The 26260-nt window shown below is 48.4% G+C and overlaps 1 protein-coding gene across 10 annotated transcripts in view; it reads right to left on the minus strand.

The window, feature by feature from the left end:
• Positions 1–26260, minus strand: part of NAP1L4 (nucleosome assembly protein 1 like 4) — a 1556420-nt gene that overhangs the window by 330566 nt on the left and 1199594 nt on the right. For all 10 annotated transcript variants that reach the window (XM_069624142.1, XM_069624141.1, XM_069624146.1 and 7 more), the window contains 2 exons: positions 6843–6962; positions 6718–6747 (listed from right to left, as the gene is read on the minus strand). In XM_069624142.1, the coding sequence (XP_069480243.1) occupies positions 6718–6747; positions 6843–6962 (150 nt within the window). The remainder of the gene's footprint in view (positions 1–6717; positions 6748–6842; positions 6963–26260) is intronic.

Below are 26260 nucleotides of genomic sequence, written 5' to 3' on the forward strand. Positions count from 1 at the left end.
TGGATGGAGAACATGCCCCCCCCTCCTGTGAGAGCAGATCGTCTAGGTAGGGAAGACGACGTGGGGGCAGATGGACAAGTCAAGAAGGTCCGGGTACCACGTCCTCCGGGCCCATGCCGGAGCAATGAGGATCACCCGGGAACCGAACCTCCATAACCTCTGCAGTACTTGCGGGATGACAGGGACTGGAGGAAACTGGTACAGCAGTGGGAATTACCACTCCACCACGAACGCGTCTCCTAAGGCTCCTTTTGGAGGAAATTCCCACGAGCAGAACCTCTCGCACTTCAGGTTGACACTGGAGGCAAAGAGATCCACTTGAGGGGTCCCCCAAAGGGCGAAGATCTCCAGGAGAATCTCCTGAGCCAGCTCCCACTCGTGAGAGATTGCGCTCTGCCTGCTCAGAGCGTCCGCCGTCTCGTTGTCGTCTCCGGCCAGATGAACAGCCGAGATCGAAACTTCCTCTGTGCAGGGAGGCGATGCAGCTCGAGTTCTGGGCCATCCAGCAGGAAGTGACCCTGCCCCCCCCCCCTTTTGTTGAGGTAGTGCATGGCCACCATGTTGTCCGTTAGAATCAGGACACTTTCCTCGCACAGTCGGCAGAAAAGCCTTCAGGGCTAGCCTGACGACCCTCAGCTCCAACAGATTGATATGGAGTCTGGACTCCGACGGAGACCAACGACCGCTGACTGTCAACTCGTTGGCATGAGCTCCCCATCCTGTGAGGGATGCGTCCGTCACGATCGTCACCTTCGGCCAGGGCAGCCAAAATGGGGCCCCCTTCATCAGATTGCCTTCGACTGCCCACCACAGAAGGTCCTGGGCGACCGAGGGCGGCACCTGAACAGGGTCCGATATCCTGCCGGAAGACTGAGACCACTGGAGCTTGAGTGCCCATTGCAAAGATCTCATCCGCAACCTGGCCTCTGGCACCAGAAGAATGCAGGATGCCATGAGGGCGAGCAGTCTCAAGAACTTGGACGCTGGGTGAGTCTGGGCAAGTTGAAACTTGTGCACCATCTGCTGAATGTGAAGAGCCCTCACCTGGGGAGGAAAACAGCCCCAGGGATGTGTCGAGCACTGCTCCGATGTACTGGAGCCGCTGTGTTGGCGTCAAATGGCACTTCTTTAAATTGAGGGAGAAGCCCAGCCTGTGGAGGGAGTGGCAGGTGACAGACAGACAGATGATCCAGGACTTGCTCGGGAGATCTCCCCCTGATCAACCAATCGTCCAGGTAGGGGTAGACGTGAATTCCCCCTTTCTTGAAATGCGCTGCCACCACCACCATGAGCTTGGTGAAAACCTTCGGGCGGAGGTCAATCCGAACGGCAGGACCCGAAACTGAAAGTGCGAGTCGCCAACCGCGAACCTCAGGTACTACTTGTGCTTGGGATGAATCGGCACATGGAACTAAGCGTCCTTGAGGTCGAGAGACACCAACCAGTCCTGAAGTCCTTGAAGGGCCTGGAGGACTTGAGAGAGAGTAACCACCTTGAACTTGTCCTTCCTGAGGAGTTTGTTCAAACCGCGCAAGTCCATGATGGGTCTCAATGCCGCGTCTTTCTTCAAAATAAAAAAATAAGGGGAATACCATCCCTTGATCCTCTCCGCTAAAGGCACCAGTTCTATGGCGCCTTTCTCCAGCAGGGCTTGAATTTCCTGCACAAGGAGCGGATCCGGACTCTTCAAAGAGGTTCCAAGGTGGATTGTCGTGAGGCCTCTGCCAAAAGGGAAGACAGTAGCCGTGGGTTATGATCTCCAGAACCCACACTTCTGAAGTAATGGCACGCCACTCTCTACAAGATGCTGCGCCAGCCTTCCCCCAACCGGCGAACCATGGACATGGCCTCATGACTGAGCTGAAGCGGCTGCGGCGTTGCCTGAGGGCAAAGAGGCAACTGCCCGAGCGACCTTGGTACCTCGAGTACCCCGTTTTCCACCTCTGGCACTCTTACGGTGGCCTCTTTGACTGACAGCTCCTCTCGCTTTACTGAAGGACGAATAATAGCGAAAGGAACCTCCCTCCTCCATTGTCCCCCAGGACGAAAAGGCGCAGGTTGCCGAACTGCAGCGCCCAACGACTTCGCTGCAGCTTTGGAGGTCTGCAACCTCTCAAGGCTCTCGTCAACCTTGCTGCCAAAAAGATGTTCACCGTCAAAGGGCATGTTGAGGAGCCGGGACTGCACATCAGGAGCGAACCCAGACTTCCACAGCCACGCAAACCTGCGTATTACGGTGCTCGCCGCCATGGACCGGCTGACACAATCTGCCATGTCCAAACACGACTGAACCATCCCGTTCGTCCCCTTCGGGAATATGTTCAGCCGCTAATGCAACACAGTTCCACAGAGTGTGTGAGAGACGGGCCAATGGCACATACGGAGTTGGCTGCCTGAAGCGCCATACCACAGAAGAAAACACTTTCTTTGCCCAGCCATCAAAACGTTTGTCGTCCCGATCCGGAGGGATGGTAGGGTACGATGCCTGCTTTGCTGGGGCCGTAGCCGCCTGCACCACCAAACTCTCCGGAGTGGGGTGCCTGGACAAGTAGCAGGGGTTGCTACTGGCTGGACGGTATTTTTGCGACAAAGACTTGCCCACTGCCGGGAGACTCTCCGGAGCAGTCCGAGCCGCCGCCACCCTTCTCTGCAGAGCCAATTGAAACGGCAGTACCGGGTCAGTGGGGGGACCAAGATCAAGGATGTCCGTGAGATCACCCTGAACAAACTCCCCTGGGGGAGCAGACCATCCCAAGTACTCAGTGACCCAACACATAAGGCGGCGGTACGAAGAATTGGCATGAGTGCCAAACTCTGGCTTACAAAACTCCACCTCCGGAGAGGTGTCCAGTCCACTGGCATCATGCAGTGACTGCCTCAGGTCATCAAACTGGCTATGGCCCGAGAGAAGCTCATCTGGCACCGTAACCGGAATCAAGCCTTCATCAGAGCCTTCATCACCCTCCGAAATGTACTCCAGGCGGTGAGAGGAAGGTACCTGGGGACCAAAGCTATGCCTGACCTTAGCCAGAGCCTTTCTAGGGGCTAACCCCGTACCACGGGGCCCCTCCGACACCACCGCCTCGAAAGGCGCCGAACGAGTCGGAGTTGAGAGAATCGGCGTCGACGTCAGCTGCAGCGCCGCCAGCATCGATGGCGTCGACACAGGCCTCGAAGCCGGAGCTCCGAGCGTGTCTCTCGACGACCTAGGCGCCGATAGCGTCGACGACCCCCTCGGATGCGGAGCCTCGAGAGAGATCGACGACAACCTCGGTGCCATAGGCGTCAACGTCTTCCTCGAAGACAGCACAGGATCACGCGGTCTGAAGCGCGTCGAGGACCGGGACCTGGAACGGGCATGGCGAGAACGGCTACCCTTGTCCGAGCGGGACTTCTCCCGCGAGCCGTGCCGACCACCCGAGCCCGAAGGCGTACGGGCGGTGTCTCTCGACCGGTGCCAACCGACCCCACTCGGAGGCGCGGGCGGACCGGTGCCCTGCGATTCGAGAATCGCCAACATTTTCTTCCCGAAGGAAGGCCATTCCTCCGGTGTCGCTTGCATGCTGGGATAAGCGACCCGCCGATGGGCGTAGTCCTCGGAAGAGGATGGGGAAGGCGACCGATGCCGGCGCTTCTGGGAATGCCTCGAAGAGGCAGAGGAGTGGCGGGACCGATTCCTGGTATGAGACCCACTGGACTTCCGACAACGCGGAGAGTCGCCTATCGCGTCATCCGTCGAAAGCCCCATAGACCTCGACTTCCGGGGCTTAGACACCCGACCTACCGACAACTTCTTCTTGCGCTCCCGCAAGGCCTTGGCCGTGAGCGACTGGCAGTCGACACAGTCGTCCATATCGTGGACCGCACCAGAGGCAGGCGTCGTGCGAGTCCGTGACCGACATCTTGGACCCACAGTCCCGCATTTCTTGAAGCCCAGACGTGGGTTGGAAGACTAGGTAGACATCGTTTCACGAACAGGTTTTCACAAAAACCGAACAGGTTCAAAGGAACCGAGAAGAATACAACAAACTCCAAAGAGTCGAGGCGTACCGAGATTCACGAAGCGAACACGTTCGCGGAAAAAAAATGGAACTGAGGCATACTGGCATCGTGCGTCCTACTTATCACATCGGGTGACGTCAGCGGAGGTCCTCGGGGACGTCATCAACGCAGGACGCAGACAATTTTCCGAAGCAGCACAGCTGTGGACATTACCCGTCATAGATATGGGATACGTCGGAGGACCCAATCCCCTCGAAAGATTGTCCTTAAAAGTAGCGTCAATGTTATAGCGAAGGTGATTTGCAATAGTGTTTGTGTTAAATTTGAGTGCTGGGTGTGTGGAAGTGAGCCTGTGCTTCCGCTAAGTTGCAAAGGTGCAGTGTGCAAGAATAGCAAAGTGTTAGCTGTACAAACAACGTCTACTTCCTGGGTTCCATCTATGTAGCTGTAGCAGTGCTACGTTTCACAGTCAATCTAAGTGCTAGATGTATGCATAATACTGCACACAATTATGCTGAATACAAGATATGGCTGAAGCAAGGCAAGGCTATCTTAAACAAAAAGGCTATATTATAATTGTTAATAAGAGTGATGGGATTTTAATGAGTACAGTAATAGCGGTACATCCCACCCATACCACGCTACCTTATCGATTGCTGCAGGTAGTCTGTGTCAGGCGTCCCAGGCAAACACAGGCAACCTCTAAGTGGAGCTACTTAGTCGTGAGCTGCACTTTGCCTCTGGCCCTTAGCTTAGGGCTGCCGGGGAAAGGCTGCCTTGGGTCCTTCTCTCATGAGGGCAGCATCCAAGGAGGCCAGGCCCATCAAAGAGGGGAGGATGGCAGGCGAAACAGGGGAGGGAAAAGGCAAAAAGTGGAAAAAGACAGTGGGGAAAAGGAGAAGGGAAAAGGAGAGAAAAGAGAACACTTTGCAAAAAAGAAGGGGGCAAAGGAGGGGAGCGCTTGCCTGAAAGCTTGGCCAGTAACGATGGCCGCAGCACCCGCTTGTACTGGCCTGCTGCAGATTGAAATACCATCATGGGCCCTGCAGGGAAGGAGGGCAGCCAAGGAGGCCAGACCATACACGTAGAAAGGGAGGGGGTCGGGGGGACACGGGAGGGAAAAGGAAATAACTCAGTAAGTCGGGAGAAAGAAGTGGAACGGATGGCTAGGAAAAAGTGGAAAAAATAATAAAAACAGGGGAAAAAGAGAGAAAAGAGAAATCTCTGGGAAAAGGAGGAGGTAAAAGAGGGGGGCACTTATCTGAAGCTGGGCCAGGAACGATGGCAGCAGGATCCGCTTGCACGGGCCTGCTGCAGATGCAAAACAGTTGCAGAGAATAACTGAACATTTTCTGATTTAAGCCAAACGCTTTAATTTGATATTAAATTTTCAAAGGAAGTCTTCCTCTTTAAAACTAGCCACCTAGTACTAAAGAGAAAGCCCTAGACCATGTCTCACTAGTGCCACAACTATCCTTCCTATGCTTTCTATCTTAAGACTGTATAACAGCTACACTCTCCCTGCACGCCCTACACACATACGTCTTTTCCTAGTAACACTAAACTCTTTTACACCATGAACACCATCAACCCTAGAGCTCGGTCCACTTCCAAAAATAATCAAAGCATCCACCAAAGTTTTATCCAGCCCAATTGTACTCTGTGCAGAACTGAGACAGGACTACAGCCATATTGCTGGTACAGTCTATGACCACGAAAAGGTGCCAATATTCAGAACTCTTCCCCCCCCCCCCCAACCACACACACTGCAATGCCCTCTTCTTTGTAATCCGAGACCTGGCAGGAGGGATGTCTAGGTGGCTTGTTTAGCTCTACCCCCTTCTGCCACCCGCCCCCAAGTATAAACATTACAATAGTATGCCTGCAGAATCGGACTGGGGTATATAATTGCCTCAGACACCAATGAAAAAGTGCCCCACAGTTGCAAAATGCAATTCATTCCTTTTTTGACAGACTGTTTGGATAGTACCCAAGCAGGAATGTATTGATAAAATGTAATGCAAATTGTACAATTTAAAGAATATTTATTCAGCAGTCAAAACGACTTGCCGCATAGTGAAGTCATTCATCAAACTGGCTCACATTGGCCCAAAAAGTGGCCCACTTCGACCAAAATAAAATGGCCCGCACTAGCATTTTGTGTTTTTGGTTCGGGCATTGAGTGCCTGACACTTTCCTTGAGGCAGATTAAACCTGGGCTTCAGGAATCAGGATCACATAATCCAGGCAAGACACAGGTTGTACTTGATGCTGTCCAACTTGCTACAGAACAAGTAGTTATTTGTAGATCAATACAAAAGAAGTTTTGAGCATGGGACCAAAAATGTAATTGCATAGCCACCTCTATCCTATAAAATTAACTTACTGGGCCAAGTTTCTAACAACTACATTTCATAGGGGACACCTTAGGTGAATAGAAACCATAGCACCTGGTGTTACAGTATTAAAAAATGTGTTAGCAGAATGGCAAGATACAGATACTGCTTAGCATAAATCACTATTTCTGAACAGTGGATAAGTGCATACCAAAAGTAACTTTACCCAAGTCTTTGATATTTTGAAATGGTGTACTGGTAAAAGCATATTGGAATACTTAACTGTGGATCGTTGAGGAACATAGCAAACAGAGTGCTATTTGCACCATGCTTCTGAAGATTTTAAAGAACTCAAAATTAAAATTTAAAAAACACCAACCTCTTCTTCCCCTTCTTCGCCTTCTTCAAACTATAAAACAAAATGAACAATTTTATACAATCATTTATACCATAGTTTTTACAAAGGCTGCACATACTCAATATGTTACTCTAATTCATACATACACTGTCCTCATCCTCAATGGCTTCTCCAGTGAAATAAAGTACAGCACGGGGAACAATTCTTTCACGGAAAAAGTGTCCAATTTCAAAATCAGTGGCCAGCGTAAATTCAGAATCTTCATCCTGAAAATTAAAGAGAATAATGTACAGTATTTCATCTTGGGGGAGGAAAGACACATGACAGTAGGAATAAACTGCATAGAAAATATCAAAACGCATACAATGTTGTAGTCCTCTAATAGATGGGATGTCTATGTTCTAGGTTTCCCAAATCCACATATACTGATTTAAATTGTGCAATCCCTGCCATGACTACGAAAGAAGTTACCATTTTCTAATTTTAGCTTTCAGGCTTATGGTTTCCAGAGTGCCATTTAAAGGTCATAGATTCCAGATAATCCAAAGAAACTTAATAGAATACTGTCGTCAGATGTTACATACAATAGAGAACATTCATCCCCCAATTAACAGGATGGAATCCTTATGATACATACTTTAAAAACAGATTAATGGGGCCATACCTGGGTCCCCTTCTGGGTTCATGAACCTCTTGAAATTTTTTTATTCCAACCATTACATTTTTTTATTCCAACCATAATTCTCAAACACTGTGTAGACCCATCACTGCATTTTGAAGAACCCAATAAAATATAGAAAAAGACGAGTTTTCAGTCTCCAAAGCAACCCCACAATCCTTAAGAAAGGCAACTGTGATGTTTGAGGTGGATGTGCATACTCCATTACTGTGGCAATAAGAGGTGCAAACAGTTACTGTGGGCCACAAAAGCAAAAGACGGGTTCTTATGCATCGTAAGTTTGAAACACTGGGTAGGGGGAAACAGGGAAGCTGAAGAGAGCCGGTTCTAGAAGGACTCCTTTAGGGCTGTGGAATACAAACTAAAATCGGTGACAAACAGAGAAACTGCAGGCAAGGAATGTAGGGTTTGTCCCGAAAATAACATTTTGATAGGACCTGAAAACTGAATTGCCCCATGAAGCTCTATATGGAGAAAGTAATATGGGACATTAGTCAATAGATAAGCTGTCAGATTTCAAGTCCTTGGTCATAGGCAATGGAGAGGGATTTCACAAAAGTTATGTTTTTTTTGATAGCATGCAGAGGAAAAGAGGAAATGTGTCATCTTTCCAAGACAAACACTCGGTTTAAAGATAAGGCAGTGGCACTTTCTCTGCGGGTTTTCCCCCTTTCAGTGCCTGAATGAGCACAACCACCTACCATGCTAATCTTACTAGCACCAGATATGGGGTCCATAAACCACCCCAAAAAACCCTGTGACTGCTACTGCATCCTACCAATTTCACCACCAACTGGACACAGAAAAGGAGAGGAGACTAGCAGCTATAATCAGGGAGGAGACGACCAGGAGCACTAAAGCAGTCACTACTCTTGCGTCTCCAATTAAAGCGATTCCCAGAAAAGGAAGCTGCAATGTAGCCAAGCATCTTGACTTGACCCACTTTGTCCCCCAGATACATATAAAAAGCCCACAATAAAGTCATACCCAGAAAGGCTTGAAACCATTTTTAAGTGCTGTCAAGTTAAGGGAAGGAGGAGGAAAGACAGTAAGTAGCCTGATTTTGAGTTGCCAATGCTTAAAGAAGCACAAAGCAAGGACAATATATGATTAATATGCAGCTAAACAGAGGGAGCTTTAGAAGACCACTGTGAAAAGAAGACCACGTTAATTACCCCTGGTAACGTTCTTTTGACCGGATGTTCCTCCCATGTCTTCCTCATCCTTGACACTTGTTGTCCAGCTTCAGCTGCTTTGGAAAATGTTTTCGGCAGAGGCCACTGTGTGTAGAAGGCGTTGAGTCGATGTCCCTCGAAGGGCTCCATCTAGGGTGATGTCATCAACGGCATATGTAGCACGCGCAGCGCCCTTTGGCCTCAGTTCTGTTTTCCCTTTTTTTGCAGCAGAGATACCCGTACAACACGGGAGTGACCATAGTCAGCCAAGATAGAACCAAAGCTGTAATAGCACAGGAAATTCTACTGAGGGGTAGGATGGGAGGACGATGAGGAATATGTGGGAGGAACATCCAGTCAAAAGAACTTTACCAGGTGTAAGTAACTTGTTCTTCGAATGGATTGTGTCTTGCCACGTATTCCTCATCTTTGACAGGTCCCCAAAGCAGTATAGTGTTTGGAGGAGGGGTAGAATTATAAATTATACATTTTCATGGACAGAGTGAAGTACTACCTTGCCAAAAGTACCATCTTGACCAAGGGAAGACTCCAGGCAATAAGGCTTAGTAAACGTGTGGATGGAAGACCACTTTGCTGCTTCATAAATTTTTCTAATTGGTACGCCCCTTTGTAGGGCTATAGATGTAGCCATGCCCCTGGTGGAGTGAGCTCTTAAACCTACAGGAGTCTCTTTTCCTGCCAGCCTGTAACATTCTGTCCTGTGTATCGAATGAAGAGTTGGTCATCAATTCGTAATTTAGACATTCTTGAAATGTAAAAGCTCAAAGCTCTTCGAGGTTCTAACCTATGTAGTCTTTCCTGCTCCTTAGCAGAATAAGGTGGGGGATAGAAAGAAGATAGAACAATTTTCGTACCTAAATGAAAATCGGAAAGGATTTTGGGCAAAAAGTAACATTTGACCTTTAAAACAACCCTATTCTTATGGAAGATGGTAAATGGGGGCTTGGATGAAGGTGCCTGCAACTCGCTCACTCTACGGACTGATGTCAGAGCAACCAATAGGATGGTTTTGAAGGTTAATAACCTTAAAGGACACGTGTGCAGAGGTTCAAAGGGTGCACACACTAGGAATTTTAAAACCAGATTAAGGTCCCAAATCGGAACATGGACAGGAGATTAGTCAGCCATTTTAGGAATTGATTCACCAGTGTAATTTTGAAATAGTAACATTGCTCTGACAACACTTAAAAATGGACAGTGCTGCCAGGTAGCCTTTAATGGCACAAATCTGGAGCCCCAGATTAGCTAAGGATAGAAGAAAGGATAAACCATACGGTGTTGTTCACAGAAAAGGATCTACATTCTTTTCCTTGCACCAGTTGCAGAACTTATTTAAACGGCACAACGTCTTTGTTGCTAACCTTCTGGCCGAAAGCAATACTTCCGTAACATCTTCCGGGAGGTCCCAATCCTTATATCTCAGCCTTTCAGAAACCAAGCGTGAAGGTTTAGAGTCCTGACCTCTGGATGGAGAACCAAACCATCCTCTCACAAGAGAAGGTCCTCTCTTTGTGGAAGACGCATCAGAGGACAGATGGACATGTCCAGAAACTCTGGTTACCACGTCCTCCTGGCCCAATGCGGGGCAATTAGGATCATGTGTTTCCCGAATCTTCTCAACCTCCTGATTACATGAGGAATGACGGGGACTGGAGGAAATGCGTACAGGAGTGGAAACTCCCAGCCCACTACGAACGCATCTCCTAGAGCTCCTCTTGGGGGAAATTCCCTGGAGCAATATCTTTCGCACTTACGGTTGACCTTGGTCACGAACAGATCTACTTGAGGGGTCCCCAAATGGTGAAGATCTCTTGAAGGACTTACTGATCTAGTTCCCACTTGTGGGAGACTGCTCTGCGTGTTCAGAGCATCCGCCACGTGTTCTCCTCTCCGGCTAGGTGAACTGCTGATATGGAGATTTCTTCTTGATGCAGAGGCCGATGGTAAGGAGGCTGCCGCTTGAGCTGGCTTTGCACCTCTACCTCATCCACCACAAGGAAATCTTCTCTGGCCTCTGACTGGCCATTCCTCTCGCCCTTCCATCTGAGTAGTGGTAGCGAAAAGATCTACCCCTCCAAGGTTGTCCGCTAGGACGAAAAGGCTGAGGTTGCATACTAGCAGCACCTAATGTTTTGGCTGCCGCCTTTGAGGTTTGCAACTTCTCAAGGCTCTCGTCAGCCTTTTTGCCAAAAAGGTGAGACCTGTCAAATGGCCTAGATTGCACATCCAGTGCAAAACCAGCCTTTCTCAACCATGCAAATTTGCACATAATGGTGCTGGTAGCCATAGATCTGGAGATGCTATCCGCAGAATCCAATCCTGATTGAAGGGATTCACACAAGGCCTCTTTGCCATCCATAATAGCTAAGCCGCTGTCCCTTTCATCTCCTTCGGGAATGTGCTCTGCCGCCATGGAAATACAATCCCATAGAGTAAACGAAAACTTTGCGAGGGGACAAGTGGAGTTGGAAGATTTTAGTGCCATGCTCCCTGCAGAAAAAAAACCTTCCTCGCCCATCCATCTACACGCTTGTCGTCCCTATCAGGGGGGATGGTAGGGTACATTGCTTGTTTGGAAGTAGCTGTAGCTGCCTGCACCACCAGACTCTCCAGAGTGGGACGTTTTGACAGGTAGTCTGGGTCACTACTGTAAAGTCAGTATTTTTTTTTTCAAGTTCTTATCAACTACCGGATTGGATTCCGGAGTCTACCAGTTCCAAGCCACCCTTTTCTGCAATGCTATATGAAAAGGCAAAATAGGATCAGATTGTGGACCCATGTCCAAAATATCACAGAGGTCGTCTTGCTCATTAGGCAATGGTAGCCTACTCCAAACCATGTATTCGACCACTTTCGACATGAGCTACCTGTATGATGCATTCACATGCACCCCAGGATCTGGTTTTCCAAACTCAAGTTTGTGAGAGGTATCTACCCCACTTGCTGTTTGCAAGTTGTCATACAGTTCCTTCATTCTGTACTCTTCAGAGATAAAACTCTCTGGTACATTGGGTGTACCGTACTCTAGGCCAAATAGGGCTTCATCGTCCTCAGAATGCTCCTCTTCTTCAAAAATTGAAGTAAGAGATTTAAAGAAATCCTTTTTAGGAAGTGGAGCATATCTTGTCTGGTTTGGAAGTAGTACGCTTTGACGTCGACACTTTATCGGCACACTTGGGGGTGGTGGGGTCTCGGCAATGACGGCACAGCTGGCAAGTATGGCACGGATTGCGTTGAAGTTTTCAGTGTCGATGTCGACATCCATGCCGAGGGCCTAGCGGGCATCTAAGGCACCGCAGTTGAAGATCTTGATGACCTTGACTATTCCTTGAGACTCGTATGATCCTTCGATGGAACATCGGATTGCAGCCTCGAAGGCTCACGATGCATATCAGGCTTTTTTCCTGGGCTCGAGGTTGTGTGAGATTTCGGACAAGAACTTTCCTTTCTGGCTTCCTTTGAAGGCTTGGTAAGAGCATGGCTTTTTTGTTTTTCAAAAATCTTTAGCATTTCAGGCCTGGACGCTTCCCACTCAGCCGGAGTGGACTTTTTAATAGGGCAAGCAACCCTTTTGGGGGAAACGTTTAACGACGAAGTCGACGAAGGCAACCTACGGTGCCTTCTCTTTGATTTCTTTAAAAACTAAGAAGAGTTGTGTGAGCCACTCCTCGACCTAGATCGCTTGGCCTTCTTCCTCCACTTGTCGGTTGAAGGTTTAGCAGGTCGGGTAGGTGATTTTTTACGGCTTTTTCCTACCTTAAGTTTCCCCTTCCGTTCCCTCAAGGCTTGTCCCGTCATGGACTAGCATTTGGAACTGCCAGAGGTATCGTGGCCCTCCCAAGGCACCACAAAAAGATATGGTGCAGGTCAGTGAGTGACATTTTTGACCCGCAATCCCGGCACTTCTTGAAACCAGACTTCAGAGTCAACGGTGTCGAAGATGAAGACTTTTTATTGAAGTGATTGTAACAAAGACGTCACAAGATGATGGGTGCCGAATTTTGCTCAGAGCCATCGCTGTCGCGAGAAAATGGAACTGAGGTCACAGGCGCTGTGGGTGCAATATAGGCCTTCAATTACATCACCCTCGACAGAGGCCTTCGAGGGACATCGACGCACAGAGCCCTCTGCTGAAAATGTTTTCCGAAGCAGCTGAAGCTGGACAACAAGTGTCAAAGATGAGGAATATGTGGGAGGACACTCCATTCGAAACTGTAGTCAGTTAACCTTTAAACTATTTTGATACAGCTAACATCCCATAACAAAGCAAAAATCAAGATCATAACCAGAGCAAGAATTTAAAAATAAACAAGACATCACCTGGAGCGGCCGACCTTACATGGTTTAAATTTGTCAGAACCACATTATCTTGCTTACAAAATACCAAACTCTGGGATAATACCCGCCAAAATGGACAACGGACCAAACCCTCGAGGCATAACCTTCCTGGGTGATGAGCAATTTAGTTGGCATCAACGCCTAGGGTAGAGTAACCAGAGATTGAGTATCAAAAGCCACCTAGGATACGAGCCGTATCTTGATATATGGGAAATGAGTGAGCAAGCTCTTCTACTTAGATGTTGTCTGGGGAATTTCCCCAGTAAAGGCATTTACTGCAAAAAAGTGGCATGCAAACTGTACCTCGAAATGTCAATATTGCATGACTCGCAATGAAACTCTAATCCATCTAGTTGTGCTATGCCCTCTGTACAAACCTATGAGGGACTGTTGGCTGAAACCGATGTTGAAGGCAAAAGGCATTAGAACTGCCCAAACCAGAATACATTTTTGTAGAATGCACAGCAAACGTGGAATTAAAAATGCCTTAGTCCATTTTTTTTTAGCAGAGCATGGCAGATTAGGTCAAGATATGTGGCACTATGCATTTAAACATTGTTCCAAAATTTGACTTTACCAACTTGTTGGACCATCTTTTAAACTATAGGGCATGTTGCACTTTATTAAACAAACAAGCAAACACCAGAAATTAAACTGCCTGCTCAACAGATCTTTGTTACCCTCCAGATGAGGGACCGAAAAGGCGCTGGGGCCAGTGCAGAAACAAATTGAGGTATGCAGGAAAGGGGCTCGGGAGGCTGGTGGACCGTGGGAGGGATACTCAAAGTTTGTACCATCATTTACAGCCAATTGACGCTAAGCACCCTTCACCAGGTGCAAATCTAACATTCTGTTGACAAAATAATGCCTTTTTGAAGCACTGAATGGTCAGATTGTCTGGGAAATACCAAATGTAGAAGCGTAGAAGCCTGAACCATAGAAATTACATGCACATTGCCCCCATGTACAAATTACTTATCTCTTGGTAATGTTCTTCCTAATGGATTAGTCCTTTCACCACAGGTTTGCTTATATATCACAAATTCGAATGTCCATTTAATGAGAGAGAGCTATATTTATCTTTCATATCTTTTTCTTTTTTGAGATTTCTTTTGCCCTTTTCAAAAAGGAGGTTTTAGCCCCTGGACCCCTGACCACCTTTCCCCACAGTTTCACCCCTTTTCTTTTTACCCCATGACAGCAGCTTTGCCTTTGTCATCCCTGCACACAGCAGCTGAGGGGATTTAAGAGCCAGAGGGCTACAAGATGTGTATGATGCGTGGTTTGAGAGAGAGTTTAATATGTGATAAATCATTTGTTCTTTGAATGGGTTCATTTCTTTCAAAGACTCCTCATCTTGGAGATGATGTCCAAAGCAAGACAGAATCAGGAATATGGAGGAAGGAAATAAATAAAAATAAAAAGACTACCTATACCAAGAAAGATAAGCAGGCAATACGGTTTGAAAAACGTTCAAGAAGTCTATGTAACTACTTGATAGATGTCCAGAACAGGGACACCCCTCTTCAAGGCCATAATAGAATGGGCTCCAGAGACCATGGGGCCCAACCTTCCTGGCCAGATTGTAACTTTCTGAAATGCAGCGAATGTTCCACTTGGACAGAGGTCTGCTTAGTAACAGCACAGCCCACCCATGCCCCATCCCCACCAACAAACAGCTGGACATTTTTCATAATGTCACTTGCGAGAGAAACTTAGAAGCCGAGACCCCTCTTGGGTTCCAGATGGTGAACCTCTCCTCTGTGGTAGAAAGATAAGGTGGGAGGTAGATGAAAGGGAGATTATCTTTTGTATCAAGTGGAACTCCAACAATGCCTTCGGAAGTCATGCCCAGAGGGTCACTTTTTCCTTTGGAGAAGACCAGGTACGTCAGCTTACTAGACTAGAACCTGGAGCTCCCTCGCCTGCCTAATGGAAGAAATAACCAAAAAAGCACCCTGAAGGTGATCAACCTCAAAGGGCACAAATACAATGGCTCAAACATAGCTGCCATGAGAATAATAAAAACAAAGTTTAAATCCTACACAGGAAAACACTGGAGATGGCTGAAAATGTTAACAGTCCCCATGAAAACTGCATAACAGTAGGGCTTTTAATGAACAAGACCAGTTTTATAGGCCAAAACAGTGGTTAGGTAACCCCTTCAACAGTGCCAACAATAAGGGTCTGCGGACCAAAGAAAGTAGAAAACAATTAACTGCTGATGTTTGACAGATCGGTAAACCCCCCCGCCCCCTACATCTCCACCCGTACTTACACACCCTTGTAAAAACAAGGATTGGCAATGCCAACAGTTTGGGCTTTTGTGTAGGCATGGGAAAGAAACGTGCCAGGCCTAGCCATATTGGTACTAACTGGCCATTGAAACATTGTGCAGGTACCTGGGCATCTAATAGCAGTGCCTGGCAAATGACCAATACTTACACACAAGCCAGAATTGTTGGCTTTGCCGGTGCTCGTTTTTAACTGGACTTAGTGAAGGACATGCAAATTGCTTATAAACAGAGTGGCTTAAGGCAGACCTGGTTGATATTTTTATTTCACCAGTAGTGGGATTACAACTCCAGTTACTGCTTTGAAAAAACACTGGCAGGCACGTCAAGTGCAAAGTTTGATAGGAAGGCTTAATTAAAGCCAGAGAGTTCCCATGAGCGGGTGTTATGGGCAGGCAGGGGCAGAAATTGGATGGGACTGGTAATATGGATTAGCATGGCTATGGGTAGTCAATGCATGGGCAAATAGCCAAACATCTCTTACAAGCTGCGTGTCCCCATGTGTATGCCATTTCTCCTTAGCTGTACTCTGACGCAATAGTTTCATCTTATAAGTGCTGCAAGCGGCGAACACCTAATAGCCCAAACTAAAAACGGGTCAAATTCTGATCATACAAACGTGCATGACCAAAGTGACCAGAAGAAGTCAGTAAATACAGGGAGATTGTGTGGACCAGACCCTTCTTACAGCACAAGGCTGAAATGCTCAGCCATCTGCAGGCATAGATTGACTTGGTGGTTAGCCCCTTGACAGAAAGGAGCACATCCAGGACATCAGACGGATTGCTCTTCTAGACTCAGCAGTCAAGCATGAAGACTGATGCTGCCAAGTCACATATGGAGGATGCTGCCCCCTGACTGGGAAAGCAGAAACAATCCCTGGGAGATACCAAAGGCACAGAAGGACATGTCCTGAGGTTCTGGGAAACGTGTCCACTGGGCCCAGTTGTGGGAGATCAAGATCATGAAGAAGATGATCCTCCAATGCCTCCCGAGAACCCGCAGAATTATAGGAATCGGACGGCAAACCGAGGAGTTAGAAGCTCACATTGACCATCACTGCATTCCGCAGAGCTCCCAATGGGGGAAAACGCCATGAAGCAGAACTCTCACTTCTGGTTGACAGTGGAGGCCAAGGGCTACACCTCAAGGGTCCACCAAGAGAGACGTCCTGTTGACTCCCACTCTTGGGAGACTGGCATCTGCATGCTCAAAGCATCCGCAGCAATGTTCACAGTCCACACAGGATTGGCTGCTGACAGATGTCCCCAGAGTACAGAACCACTGTAGCATTGTTTCCCTGCAAAAAGCAGTCCCACATCACCATTCCTGTTCAGGTAATGTATGGCCACCATGTTATCTGACAAAATCTGGACACTTGCCTTATGCAGAAGGGAGGCAAGCAATCAGATACAGCCTGATGGCCCATAGTTTCCACAGATTGAGGACCACCCTTCTCCTGGGCTGGGCACTACAGTCCCATCACCATCAGTTTGTCCATGTTACCGCCCAACCCTGCAGGGAGGTGGTGTTGATTAAGGCTAACAGTACTGTGACAGGTCGGAAAGAGACTAACACGCTGAAGACTTTTAATGAAACCTCCAAGTAGCAGGCCTTACTTTCCCGATCACTAGAGAAAAAACCCTACCCATCGTAAGAAACTAAAAGGTGCTTGTCAGTTGTCTGGAAGTCCAAGTAGAAATGTCCTCTGTCAGAACTAACCCTATCTGACCCTACCACTATATTTAACCAACTTAAATAGACAAAGAGAATGTCTGGTATTCGCCTTTTCTCTTCAGTTCCTTTGATAGTCTCTATATTTATAGATTTTCTCTGTGGTACAGATATTTCTTGATATAATCTCCTTGGATAATCTCTAAGATCAATTCTTGTAGCTCTTCAAAAATACTATCTTTCTTACTCTGTGGTCCTACTCTTAGGATATCTTTGACTCAGCCAATTCGGACTGGTTATAACATATTGTTCACAGTCTTTCTCTGCAGGAATTCCTATGGTGGGTTTCTCTTGGCCCTTCTGTAAGCTTCCCTCGTGATAACTTCCCTGCCTTACAATGTCTCCATTTGCTTGCTCATTCAGGGGTTTCATATACGGTTTCCAATTATATGTTTCTGTGCCAGGCTTTCTCCAATCTTGTACTTGAAAGGAAGATGGCTACTTCCCTTCCCTCCCAGGGAACTTGTATCCAGTGTCTATTTGTTCCCTACCTGGGTTGCTTTACCACCTCTTTTGTACACTTTTCACTTCTTATCTTACGTGGTTTTCTACTCCATCTCGTCCTATGGACTGGGCAAGTTTCTCCCTTCATATAATAACTCTCCTCCTTGACCAGGTAATTCGTTACTTGCTTACAACTCACCTCATACAGTCTTGGCTCTATCCTTAGACCTGTGAAGAGCTTCTCTGCACATGCAATAACCCTCTTCCCGGTCCGGGTTATTCGTTTACCACTCCAATTGACCAATTTTAGTTCAACTTCCTCAGCTCTCGCTCAGGATTACTTTCTCACTTCTTGCTTCTCAGGTTCCCGTTCTCTGGTTCTCATCGGGTCCCTGCTCAGCACGGCTACTGGCAGTTTGAAGTAGCACATGCTTACCATATCGGTCATCTCTGTGTCGTTCTTTGGACATCCTGCCTCCAACTGCTGCTCTTGTGGTCATGCCACCATTGGGTAGTTCATTGCTCCTTTGTTGCTCACAATGCTCTGCTTGCATCTGCATATACCGGGCCTCCAGAGTCTCGTACTGGCATTCTCCACCTCCACAAGGCATAATGATGTTAGGGGGCTTCTCCTGCACATCAGATTGTACTACTGAGTGAACGACAGAGTAAGGGAGGATCAGAGGAGGCGTTGTTAACAGCCTTGACTGCTGAATGAAAGGCGTTGAAGAGAGAAGCCCAATTAACACGACCGGTGAGTTATCGAAGGCAAAAAAAGCCTGGTTTGTGTTCAAAACAAAAGTACCTGCAACCAAAAGTTGAAGGTTGCGCATGTGCCGATAAAACGTGTAATGGAAAGGACAATTGCAGAATGTGGTAGAAAGTATGCAAAGTAACAGTGGTCCTGCAAGGCTGGATCCCACATTCAAAAGTCTCTGTGAAATGAGTTGAAGTGTATTAACCAGGAACCGAAGGCAAGAAAGTAACCACAATCCCGAAAGAAAATTGAATAAGTGAAAAGCAAAGTATGTAAATTCTGAATATGCCAAGGGACCAAAGTATATCAACTTTGAAAGAGGCTAAGAGGGCTAAGTAAAGAGAATAAGAAACTACAAGTACTGAGAAGCATTGGAGATGACTAAGATTGTGTAGCGTTGAATTTTTTTAAACAGAGGTCGAAGTGGTCATGCAGATGTCTACGTAAAATCCTTGCAGTTTCGAAGGTTCGACAGAAAAATTATAAGTTACTCACCGTAGGGACTAAGGAACTCTTAGTTCATAGTCCCCGTTCCTCCATACTGTATGGGCGTCCCATCCAAGGGAGGGGAGACAACCTTCTACACCAGAAAAAACTTTCTTCCTCTTTAAATTTAGAGGCGTGTGGTCCAGGGAGCATATGCTGCCCGGACTCCGCCCTCCGTCGCCACAACTCAGTCCCCATTGACGCGTCGACAATAGATTTAAAATTGGAGGTTGGTGGAACGTATGGAGGAAAGGCGACTATGGACTAAAAGTACGTTAGTCAGTACAGTGAGTAACTTATAATTACTCTTACGTCCCGTCCCCTTTCCTCCATACTGTATGGGCGATTACAACGGATTATAGCCCCAAGGTGGAGAGGAGACCCTCCTTAAGCAAATCGGTTCCTGAGAACCACCTGTCGGAAAGCTGCACCAGATCTGGAGCCGGCGTCCAAACAGTAATGCTTGCAGAAAGCCGAGGGAGGCCCAAGTGGCCGCCCTGCTTATGACTTGCCAAGGGACATAGAGCTGGAATGTGATGGCCGTTGCATTGGCCCCAACTGCGTGGGCATGTATGTTGGCCGGGAGCGGCTTGTGCTGGCAGAGACCATCCAGCGGAATATGGAAGCCTTAGAGGCCTCATAGCCTGGTCTTGACCCTCTGAAAGTGACAAACAGGGTGTCCGATTTGCGGAAGCCCTTGGTCCCGTCCAAGAAGAATTTCAGGGTACGTCTGACATCCAGGTAGTGCAGCACGCTCTGCGGTTCGTCCTTGGGATTGGTAAAAAACGCAGGAAGGACTATTTCCTCTTTCAAGTGGAAAGCAGACAGACAGAACCTTGGCCAGAAATGCCGGTTGTGTCTGCAGGACTACTTTGTCCTTGTGAAAGGTAGTATATGGTTCTGAAGCGACCATCGCCTGGATTTCGCTGACTCTACGAGCTGAGGCTGACTAGTAAGGCTGTCTTGATGGTGACCAGCCTGATGTTCGAACGGTTTGTGCGCCAGGGCGCCCAAGACTATGTTAAGGTCCCACACCGGGTGTGGTCTCTGGACGGGTGCGAAGAACCTTGCGAGTCCTGTCAGATGTTTCTTGACAATAGGATTGGAGGAGGAGAAGATGCCTCCTCTGACTTCCTGGAAGCCCTAGGTTGCGAGGTACGTGCAGCAGGTATCCACCTGCACGCCTGAGTGGGCGAGGTGCGCCGAAAAGGAGAGCATGTCATCCAAGGTGCACGCCAGGGGGTCGATTCCCCTTGAGTCTGCCCAGTGGCAGAATCTGGTCCATTTGCTTTTGTACTGAGCCCTGGCAGCCTTGCTCCTGGCACCTTGTATGATCTCCAGATTGGTCTGTGAGAGGCTGAGATGCCAAAGCGCTACCTGCTCAGGTAACACGTGAAGGCTAGCTAACCTGGCATAGGGGGGGGGGTGACTCTGCCCCCCTGCTGTGCCAGATGATGTGCTGAGTCCGTCGGGCGGTGAATTGGGGCACTTTCGAGAGACTGAGCAGCTCCAAAAACCATGGCCTGGCCGGCCATCATGGAGCAATTAGAATGATGAGGAGTTGGCGAGACTCCTTGATTTTGCAAATTACTTTGTGAATCAGGGGCGTGGGCGGAAAGGCGTAAGCTTTCATACCGGTCCACTGGAGGTGAAATGCGTCGCCCAGAGAGACGGGGCCCTGACCATGTCAGGATGCAAACTGGGGACACTTCTTGTTGTGCCAGGTGGCAAAGAGATCCACCTGGGGGTGACCCCACCTGTTGAAGATCTCCTGAATAACGAGGTTGTTTAGCGGCCACTCGTAATTGTCTGCTCCCAGCCTGCTGAGCCTGTCCGCTTCCAGGTTGGGTTCCCCCGGGAGGTGAACTGCCGTTAGGTAAATGTCATTTTCCAGGGCCCACTCCCACCTGCTGATCGCCAGTCTGCACAGAGGAGGGGATCTCGTGCTTCCCTGCTTGTTGACGTAGTACATGCTGGTCGAGTTGTCTGTCTGGATGAGGACAATCTTGCCCGGGACAAGTGGTAGAAATGCTCTGAGCGCTAGCCAGATGGCGTTCAGCTCTAACCAACTGATGTGTGTTGGGGAGAATTCTCTGTAAAGGCTAATTTCCCAAACCTAGTGAGTCCCCCAGCAGCTTTGCTGGATTTTTGGGGTTTATTTTTTTCTCCTGCTAAGAGTGAGACTCTTTTCCTCCCACTCTTAGACATGATTTGAGGTGCTCCTTTGACTTTGTATGTGTCTTATGGGCTATGGGGTGCTTTACCCCATAGGGCTTCATGTGTTTTTGGTAGATGGATTACACAGCACCCTCCGTGCCGTAACCCAGGGGTGTCGTAGCGACCCCCAAACATAGACTCCATACCCTGGGACTGACTACTGTCTCCCAGGGCATGTAAAGTCACCACTGGCTTTACTAGTCTTAAATTGTGAACAGAACCAGTACAAACCATCATATTGTGGACATACTGGTCGGAGCAATTCGATTGCCCCGGGGTCTGTTGTTCGAGGGGGCACTGTCCAGTCCCCCCCGACCGAGGTTTGGCTGGTGGCAGTGGATACTACTTTTTATATTCGACGGCGAATATATTCCTATGGGATTTTCCCATTGTTCGAGGCTACCACTTTTTAATATAGCCTCGTACTGCCGGTTTATTAAATTAATATAAATTCACCGGTCAGTATTTTTTGCCGAAACTTGGTTCCAAAATGGAGTTTGTGTTCTCTTCTGTGACTCCAACCCAAGTCGAGCCCTTTGTTCCACTTTTTGGTGGGCTTCTCCGCAGAAGCCTCCAAAAGTGGTGCCACTCTGTCTGGGTACCACAGGGGGTGTGGGAGGGGGTTTAGGCACCCTGGACTGAGTTGCCTCGGCAACTCAAGTCACACTCTTGTGTGATTGACCCAAGTGGTGAGCCGCCCAGCTCCACTTAGCATGTTCGAGTGACAGCTAGGCTGAATGAATGGGGTTTTCTGCATAAAAGCAAGGCTTTGGGGACTGGGACTTCAGACATCGCCACAGGACCTAAAGAATCCGAGGAGGGAGAAGCCGAGCCGACCTGCAAAGACGACACAACCGGTGGAGCCCTGCTGAACTGTCTCACCACTTTTCCCGACGCCAGGGGAGATCTCCAGCCCGGAGAGTCTTCTTCCTTTGACTGGTGGGGATAACCAGTTTGCCAGTCTTTTCGCCTTCCTGGACCATCTCGTGGCCGCCTTGCCCGTGCCAAGCACCCCGGCAACCGGAATACCACGGTTTACCACTACCGCGAAGAAAAGGGTGGTAACCTTGTAACCGGGAAACTCCGCGGCTGGTTTCTTCCCTGGCAGTGCAACGACCTTCAGCTTTCCTCCACATCGAGACCTCCTCTTGCTCTGGACGAAACACCGACTTGCACCCGCTGCCAGGAACAACTGCCCCCGCTTGAGCGTTCTTCCCATTTTCAGGTACTGTGTCCCGCCTGGCTTCCCTTGCGACAGATCGTTCGGAGTGACAGTAAATCCTCGACTTTCTAACCTGGGTTGGCCTGGGGTCTGTTAACTAACTTTTCCTGACTTGATCTCAATCTTTTATGAACTATCTACAAAGACTCTTTGGGCATAAGCCCACTGTGTGATCCTGGACACATTTTGCTTGCTCTATCTAAGAGTGGGCCTGGCATTTGAACTTCCTTGCTCTCCAGTAGACTTTGCCTAACCTACCTCCCTGTGGTTCTTTGAAAAGTATTGAAATTGTGTGCTTTCTTAACTTTGCCTTTTCCCTCCCTTTTTCTATAACTTATTAGAGTGCCATCTTATGTTAAGCGCTCACCTCTGTCTGAAAATAAGTGGTGGTTCTCACTAAGACTTGTCTAATAAGTAATTAGGGTTTTATATATATAATAGTGACTGTGTGTTGAATTTACTTACCTCTGTGTGCTAGTGTAATTTACTAGCATGGCTTTAAATAAATAATTATATACTTTTACACCAAAGCTCTGGTCAGAGTTTGCTTGTGCTACTGTATCCCTGTACCTATTGTGTATACTCTATACACTGCCTAACTCTTCTTGAGAGAAGTCTGACTGCTCAGCCACAGCTACCAGGTAAATCTGAGTGGTGCAGACTGCTACCAATTTTGTTTACTGCCAAACACCTATAGTCCTAAATCTTTTGCAGTGGTCCCTAAGGGAACTGCACAGGTTTATGCCCAACAAGGGAATAGTTTCTTACCTGTAACTCCATTTCTCCAGCATTGGTATCTTTCATGGATTCACATGCTTTGAATATTCCCCGTCGTCAGGCTGGGAATCCCCGGTACATTATATAGACCCTTTCCCGTAGGAAAACTTTTTCGACGCTTATGCGTCCTATCCACCTCGTTTTGTATCATGCGTGCCCGTGCCGTCAGGACGTCATGATATAAATACAGGCCCCGCCCCCGCGCTCCCTCAGATTTCGGCCCCCAAAGTAGTGGGGGAACCGGTTTGCATGATCAGGGGAGGCAGGTGGGCGCATGTGAATCCATGAAAGATACCAATGCTGGAGAAATGGAGTTACAGGTAAGAAACTATTCCCTTCTCCAGCATTGGATCTTTCATGGATTCACATGCTTTGAATAGATTACATAGCAGTACTACCCCCAAGAGGAGGTGTGCATGCAAACCCCTATACATTCTTCGCAAAAGGCCGTTCCCTAAGATTATGTATACATCAGTAATAGTTTACATAGGGAAAAAACGGACCACATACAGTCATAAATTCCACAGGATGCCACCCCGCAGCCGGGGCTTACCTTACTGGAATAGGTGTCGAAGCACCGCCTGTCCCATCCGGGTGTCTTCGGCATGTTGCTGCGACAGGCAGTAATGGCGGGTAAAGGTGTGTGTAGTCGCCCAGGTAGCCGCCATGCAGATGTCCCCTAGAGGGACTCCGGCCCACAGTGCCGTCGACGATGCCGCTGCTCTAGTTGAATGAGCTCTTGGCCGTCGTAGAAGAGGCTTCCCTGCCTTGGAATGGCAGTACGAGATGGTAGATGACACCCATCTTGAAAGTCCTTGCTTTGAAATGGCTTTTCCTCTAGCACCCAACCCATAGGCCACAAACAGCTGTCTCGTTTCTCTGAACGGTTGCGTACGATGAAGATAAAACTTGAGAGCCCTTTTTACATCCAATGTGTGTAGCATGCGCTCCACTCCCGAGCATGGCTCCGGAAAAAACGTAGGCAACACGATAGAAGAGTGTTTATGAAACACCGAAGGAGCTTTTGGTATGAACTGTGGGTTAGTGGCTAGGACTACCTTGGTCTTGAAAAATCGTAAGTATGGTGGGTCCACCATTAGAGCCTGAACTTCTGAGATACGTCGGGCTGAAGTGATGGCCACCAGGAAGGCCAATTTCCACGACAGAAACTTCAGAGACGATGATGACATTGGCTCAAACGGAGGTTTCATAAGAGACGTTAAGATCAGATTGAGGCTCCACTCCGGTGGAAATTTCTTCTCTGGAGGGAAACTCCGAAAGAGGCCTTTAAGGAAGTGCTTAATCAGGCGGTCGCTGAACAATGGTGCCGAGTGCCGTCGACGAGTAAACCTGGAAATGGCTGCTAGGTGTACTTTTATTGACGACACCGACAGGCCCATTTGAGCTAATAACAGCAAGTATGGAAGGAGCTGTTCCGGCCTAATCGATTGCGGGGCCAAACCTGGTTGATCCTCACACCATTGACAGAACCTTTTCCATTTGTACGCGTATGAGGCGTTTGTGGAAGGTGCTCTTGCCGCTTGCAGGATACGTCGACAGTCCTCCGGAATCGTTAGCCGACCAAATTCGGCGAAGTCAGGAGCCAGGCCGTCAACTTGAGGCTGTCCGGGTCGTGATGCCAAACGACACCCTCCTGTCGAGACAGAAGGTCGGGGGTCTTCTGGAATCTCATCGGTTCCGCCGCCGCTAAGTGTAGTAGGTCTGAAAACCACACTTGTCTGGCCCAGTATGGGGCCACCAGAATTACCCGACATGGGTACCTGAGGATCCATTGCAACGTCCTCCTGACAAGGGGAAAAGGAGGAAATGCGTACAGGAATTTGTTCGTCCATGGGAATGAGAACGCATCCCCCAGTGAGCCCTGCTGAGGCCATCTGCTTGCGTACTGATGGCATTTCTTGTTGTTCTTCGTTGCAAACAGGTCTATGGAAGGGTGTCCCCATTCCTTGAATACTTGTTGAAGTTGTTGGTCGTTCAGCACCCATTCGTGAACTTCGTTCATTTCTCTGCTGAGGGCATCGGCTTCCACGTTTTTCACTCCTGGTAGGTGAAATGCTAAGATTTGTATGTTGTGTTGAAGGGCCCAATGCCAGATTTTCTGTGCCTCTGTCGATAGGGACCTGGAACGTGTCCCTCCTTGTTTCCTCAAGTAGAACATCGTAGTGGTGTTGTCCGTCATGACACGCACCACCGAGTCCCTCAGTTGCGGAAGAAAAGACTTCAGAGCCCATCGCACTGCTCTCAGTTCTAGCAGGTTGATATGCAGGGAGGACTCCTGCAAAGACCACTGGCCTTGTACCTGTAACATATCCAGATGAGCTCCCCATCCGCTCAGCGATGCATCCGTCACCACCGTCTTTTGGAACTCTGGTTCCAGTAGAGGCATCCCTCTCGTTAGGTGAGTAGACACTTTCCACCAGCCGAGTGCTTGAACTAGTTGTTCGTCGACGACCAGTCTGTCGGACCAGCGACCTCTGCTCTGTGCCCAACGGTCCGCTAGAAATTCCTGGCAAGGCCTCATAAACAGACGGCAGTTGTTTATTAACGGAATGCAGGACGACATGGTCCCTAGCAGGGACATGTACTTGCGCACAGAGACTCTGGTACCGCCGCTCCATTCCGACGCCTTGTTTTGAAGTTTCTGAATTCTTTCGCTGGATGGTTTCACCAGGCTTGTGTGCGTATGAAACTCCGCTCCTAGAAAGACCAAGGTCCTCGAAGGCTCTACTGAGGACTTGTTGAAGTTTATTTCGAAGCCCAGTTCCTGTAAGATGGACATTGTGGCTCGTAGACTGTCTCGTGTTTGTTCCTTGGATGACCCTCTGATTAGCCAGTCGTCTAGATATGGATAGACATGATGACCATCCTTCCTTAAATGGGCCGCTATAGGGGCCAAGCACTTGGTGAACGTCCTGGGGGAGGACTTGAGCCCGAACGGGAGGACCTTGAACTGAAAATGCTTTCTCCCGACGACGAATCTTAAATATCTCCTGTGTCGTGGGCGTATTGGGATGTGAAAATAAGCATCCTGAAGGTCTAGTGAAGAGAGATAGTCCATGGGTTGCACCGATCTGATAACCTCTTGGAGTTTTAGCATTTTGAATTTTTTGGCTCTTTAGCCACTTGTTGAGTACCCTCAGGTCGAGAATGGGCCTCCATTTGCCGTTTGGCTTTTTGACAACAAAGAACCTGGAATAAACTCCTTGGCCTTCCTGTGCCACAGGAACTCTCTCTACCGCCCCTTTTCGCAACATAAGCTCCGCCTCTTGTCGTAGGATTTGGAGGTGGGGCTGTGTCGAGAATAAAGGAGGAAGACGCGGAGGCTTGTCTTTGAATTGCAGCGCATGACCCATGCGAATCGTGTCTAGGACCCATCGATCTTTGGTGATGCATTTCCAT

This window comes from Ambystoma mexicanum, chromosome 11 (assembly GCF_040938575.1).
Source record: "Ambystoma mexicanum isolate Mex_15411 chromosome 11, UKY_AmexF1_1, whole genome shotgun sequence".
In the NCBI taxonomy this organism is placed as follows: domain Eukaryota; kingdom Metazoa; phylum Chordata; class Amphibia; order Caudata; family Ambystomatidae; genus Ambystoma; species Ambystoma mexicanum.